General features: G+C 28.7%; 1 protein-coding gene across 1 annotated transcript; it reads left to right on the top strand.

The window, feature by feature from the left end:
- Positions 1-803: 803 nt before the first annotated feature.
- Positions 804-4898, top strand: LOC129914434 (putative nuclease HARBI1). Its single transcript, XM_055993692.1, has 5 exons — positions 804-1026; positions 1095-1417; positions 1474-1577; positions 4160-4313; positions 4380-4898. Exons 1-5 carry the CDS (start codon positions 911-913, stop codon positions 4757-4759), a joined length of 1077 nt encoding a protein of 358 aa, XP_055849667.1. The 5' UTR covers positions 804-910; the 3' UTR covers positions 4760-4898.
- The last annotated feature ends 598 nt before the right edge of the window (positions 4899-5496 follow it).

Genomic DNA, 5496 nt, shown 5'->3' with positions numbered 1-5496 from the left:
CGTTGTGGGTCCGTGAACTTCGTTTTCTCTTTCGATTTGAGTGAGGTGATGAATGATATGGCCACTCCTTGAGCTACTCCAGCTCTCTATTGGTCTCAAGCATAAAATCGTTATGCTGTGATTAAAAATATCGTTGTCTAAAGTAACACCCAGATAGATTTTGACTTTTTTCTGCAATAAAGATGCAACAAAACAAGGTCTAATTGCATTTTTGTTAAATCATATATAAAAAAAAAACTTTAATTTAATCTCAAAAAAATTTATGCAAATTATAAATATCAAAACTCTAATAATTTGTGAGTTGTGACCTGCTCTGAAGGAGATCACAATTTTAACAATTTTTATGAGGGTCACAAGTTGTGAGGGAACGCCAGAATACGAAAAACCTCACAAAATCAAACTCACCACACCTTATGAGGTTCTTATGAGGACTGTGGATTTGTGAGGTTTTCGTTAGAATACGAAAAAGTCACAAAATTGAGTTCAACTCGAGTTGTGAGGTTATTGTGACTTGTGAGGCATCAGTGAGGTTTGCCAGAATAGGCCTGTAAAATTGTACAGATAAAAGCCTAAACTACAATGGCCTAAAAAGTGAAAAAGTGGGAAATTTACAAAAGTTAAAAAAATTTTATTTCTTTCTAGCGCTATTTGTTTTTGGAAAAAACAACAAAAATTGTTTTTTTAAACCGAAAAAAAAATCGTTGCCGAAAAAGTTTTACAATCTCTGGATTTCAACATTTCGTAAATCGTAATGTAATGTGAGGCTACGCTAACGTAGCGTTAGCTAACGTTAATAAACGTCGCACATTTTTTTTTTTGAAATCGGTCTTCGAATACAAAATAAACAAATAAAATATAAAATTACTTTTTTAAAAACATTCACAAATGAAGAAATTAAAAAACATTTAAAATGTTTACTAGTGTATATTTCTTCCTAAGTAGCTCCGACGAAAGTGAATGTGATGAAAGAGTTGAAAGAAAATTGCTTCGAGAAAAAAGCGATCCACTTTCATTGCCAGAAAATATGTAAGTTCTATCTTTAATTTAAACAAATAAACTTAAACATTTTTTAAATTTATTTAAAAAAATGGTAGATTTATACAAAGATTTCGACTTAACAAAGAAGCATTCAGATATGTTCTTGAAAAATTGAAACTTCCCTATAAAACTGCCAATGCAGTCCCGCCAATACTCCAACTGGCTTGTACACTTTCTTTGCTCGGAAGTGGCGGCTATCATAAAAAAATTGGCAGCGACTATTTATTTCCATTAGCCCAGAGCACAATGTCCAAAGCGTCGTCAATAACTTTAGAGAAAATGGAAGATATTTTATGCTTTGAACATATCAAATTCGACATCGAAAACAATTTCACAGCCTGCAAAGAATTCTTTGCAAAAAAATATGCATTACCAGGAGGTACCCACTTTCTTTTCCGTTAAACTAGCATTTTTAATGTTTGTTCTAAATTGTAGTTATTGGATGTGTAGATTCTACACACATTTCTCTTTCGAGACCGGTAAAAAACGAGAAGACGTACGTCAACAAGAATGGAATACATAGCTTAAATGCCATGATAGTAAGTTTGATTTTTTAAAACATAGATGTTCTTGATCCTGAACTATGCAGACAATTTTTTTGCTGAGGTTTTCAAACATACAGATTTTAGTTTTGGTCAGATTTCTTTAGGATGCAAGTACACTTTTATATTAGTCAGTAAAAAATAGATTTATAAACATACATTTTCCTAATTTGTTTTTGAAACTGCTTTTTAATGTTTAATTCAGTAATAAACCTTAAGTATTAAACAAACATCAATTAAGACTCTAAAAAATCCAATTAAAATAAAGTGCCAATCATTGGAAAGACCGGTGCCAATAATTCGAAAACTATGCCAATCACTGGCAAAACTGAGTTAATGAAGTTTTTATTTATTTATTAATTAATTTAATTAATAATCTTTACTCAAGCTATTTTATTATTTTAAAGGACATATTGATTATTACAAATACAAATTTTAATTTAATAGTTTTCTGTTATACGGACAAAACTGCAAACTAAAGTTGTGGCGACATTCGCTTAAGATGCCAATGATTGGGTGGTTTACCTAGGATAAAAACACCAAAAAAATTAATTTAAAAAAGTTTGGACTAATGCACCAATTTTCATAAAATATAACCTTTTGGGTTTGATAAAACAAAGCGTTTGCGGTTTATTCTATGAAAATCAGTCCATTATTACAGTGTGTTTTTATAACTTTTTTGTTAAGAAAAATAAAAAAGTATCACCCCTAAATTTTAATAAAACAAAGCGATTGCCGTTTATTTAATGAAAATCGGTTCATTATTAAAGTAATGATTAAGGGAATTTTTTAATTTGTATTATTTTTTTTACTGCCTACGAAAATAATTTATCAAAAAGAATTAATTAGAATCGAAGTAAATCGAAGAAATAATTAATTTGTAAGATGTTAATTATTTTATATAATTATTTAAAGAAAAGAGAAAAAATAGGTTGATTTTTTCATATTTTTGTATATATAATTTTAGCTACATTTGCCTACAGTTAGAGACTATTAAAAACATTTTCCTTATTAAATTATATTTCGATAGAGGCCAAATGTGCCCATGATTATGAAAGTGGACTAAGTCACTTTTTGCATTGTTTAAAGAAAAACTTACATAATAATTTTCTTATAACGATTTAATTATATTTCTTTTATGAAATCACTAGAGGAGCAATAAAAAAGTTTATTTATTGCAATTTCGCTTTCAAATAAACTTTACCCCTTGAATAATAATTATTTTAAAGCTAGATTTGAGGCCATTTTTAGGAGTGACTTAGTCCACTTTCATAATTGAATCATTTATTTTCAAAACATGATAAGTCCATGATTTCAAATTTTTGAGGAGAAGAAATAAACGTTCTATTTTCTTTTGTTAAGTGTAGCAAAGTGTATAAAAAATATATTTTGTAGAACTTTTACCTCGCTACAGAATATCGTTTGGTATTTACTTTTTGGACCGATTGTTTAAAAGATAAAAAATAAAAACGATTTTGGACTTATCATACTTTGAAAATAAACGAATGTGAAATTAGTTTTAAAATGAATATACAATTTTTTTTAAAGCCTCAGTCTATCAAACAATTGCATTTGGGAATAGAATATAATGTTTCGAGCAGTTATTTTACTTGAAAGACGCTTTCAACTTAAGATTTTGAGTCAGTAGTTAGCTTCTCTATGTGTAGTCAATTACTCATAAAAAAGTTGCTGTTTATTTTCAAAAGATGATAAGTCCGGGACTTTTATGATGTTTTGACAATAAAAATTTGTTTCGCTTAGCTGTAAAATCGAATATAGACTGAGTAGATGCTTCATATTTTGAAGGTAGGTGTGGTTATCCCCCAAGAACATATTCAGTTAAAAAAACGAATTTTGAAAAAAGTGGACTTATCATGTTTTGAAAATAAACGATTCAATTAAGGGCACAAATTTGGGTGCCACCAGCTGACACTGACTATTTTATTGGCAATTGAGAACTACAATTGGTTGCCAAATTAATTTTATAAAAAATTACTTACAATTAAAAAAAATATATAAAAACAACGGCTTACAGTTATGATATGAGTGATACCTTTTTCAAAAGCTAGAGTTATACGATTAATTTTAATTTTTAAATTATGTCCTTTTAGTTAATGGTTTTAGAAATAATCGATATCAAAGTCAAAATTTTTGAAAAAAATGGTTGAAAAAACACATAGGTAATACTTTTTTTTTGTCAAGACCGTGGATTTTAATACGAAATTGACTGATAACGAAAACTGCCTTTATCAATTTCTTATCAAACAATGAAAACCACATGTTGTGTCTATGTGTTCTAGTTGTTGAGAAAATTGAAAAGTAGAAAAAGTACTTTTTTATCAGATTTTTACTTTTTTAGCTTCAATCTTGATAGTCTAAAAAAAATTTGGGAGTGGAGGTATAACCAAAATGTGAACAAGCAGTTTTTTAGCCTTGTGCGTTTTAACATCGAATTCAAAAGTCTGCTTTCAGTTTTCCAAAAAAAAAAAAAATATTGAAAAATCCAAACCTCAGAAGACAAATTGTCTACAAAGTTTATGATCTTGAGACTTCATTTGAGTTTAAAAATTCTTTAACAGATTTGTGACCATGAACTAAAAATCAATGCAATTAACTGTCGCAATGGGGGAACAGTAACTGATGCATTTGTATGGACTCATTGCGATGAACGGGAATACCTTGAGGAACAATTTGTTTTAAACGAAAATCAGGATCAAGATTGTTGGCTCCTAGGTTTGATCTTTTTCAAATAATAGACAATTTGCTTTTTATTTTATATTTACCTTTCATGCACTTTAGGTGATGCTGCTTATTCACTGGAGCCTTGGTGTATTACACCTTATCGAAATGCTGCACCTGGTTCACCAGAGGAACGTTTTAACAAAGTTCATTCTGAAGCATATTCTATAACACAAAAGACAATAAAAATATTGAAAAACCGTTGGCAAATTCTATTGGGACAACATGAGAAGCTATCTAGATATGATCCAGAAAGAATGGCCAGATTTATAAATGTTTGTGCTGCTTTGCATAATATATGTATTAAGTTTAAGGTTCCATTTTTAAACAAAGAAGTGAAGGAATTGGAAGAAATTACAGAAATTGCAGAGGAACAAAATAATAACTACATTGAAGTTGCCAAAGCAATACGTGATCAGATTTGTTCAACTTTAAAATAAATTTGTTTATTTTTGTAAAGTATTATTTATTATTTTTTGTTGTAAGAACACATCGCATTAGTATCTAATGTGAAGAGAAAAATATGTATAAATCTTTATGTTTATAAAAATTGAATTATTAAAATATTGTTTCGCTAAATGGTTTTTGTTTTTAGTAATAATAATAATCGTTGAAAGGATAAAAATCTGATCAGCCCTATTATGGTATCTAATGCACATGAAAGTTTTAAATTAGAAGCGTTTAATTGCTGCCATCTAAATAGCTTTTCCTAAACGGTGGATTACTCTTGTCAACTGTTGTTATTTAAATATATAAATATCTAGTCTCTAATGATTCCTGAGCGTGTCTAATTTCAACCATTTCGTTTAACTTTTTGTTCAGCTCTTTCATTAAAAAAAAAACAACAAATTAATAGCCTCTTAAAGCCTAGTACGCAGCTAAATCGATTCGAAAAAATTAAAACCAATAACTGAAGTTCCCTATGAGTAATTAATTGAATAAAAATTAAAAAAAGGTTCCGTCTTTTTAAAAATTTTTCGCAATACATGTAATATGTAAAATATGAATTTATCTTTTTAAAATTGTTGGCCCATTAATTGTTGAATTGTTATGTATCGAAAGAAATAATTTTGAAGTCAATTGGACGTACTGAATCAACTAAATCAAAGGAATAAATAGGTTCAGAAACGTTAGAAACAGTAATAAGTCAAATTTCAGTTCTGATTGCTCTAGGTGT

The sequence above is a fragment of the Episyrphus balteatus genome, chromosome 3 (assembly GCF_945859705.1).
Source record: "Episyrphus balteatus chromosome 3, idEpiBalt1.1, whole genome shotgun sequence".
Classification (NCBI taxonomy): Eukaryota; Metazoa; Arthropoda; class Insecta; order Diptera; family Syrphidae; genus Episyrphus; species Episyrphus balteatus.
This window is presented reverse-complemented; position numbering and strand designations above follow the sequence as displayed.

What these genes read in the sequence shown, in the direction of transcription:
- LOC129914434 (XM_055993692.1), top strand. Translation starts at nt 911, where the DNA reads ATGTTTACTAGTGTATATTTCTTCCTAAGTAGCTCCGACGAAAGTGAA. An exon ending in CTTTCATTGCCAGAAAATAT is followed by an intron (nt 1,027 to 1,094) that starts GTAAGTTCTATC and finishes AAAAAATGGTAG; the next exon opens with ATTTATACAAAGATTTCGAC. An exon ending in AAAATATGCATTACCAGGAG is followed by an intron (nt 1,418 to 1,473) that starts GTACCCACTTTC and finishes TCTAAATTGTAG; the next exon opens with TTATTGGATGTGTAGATTCT.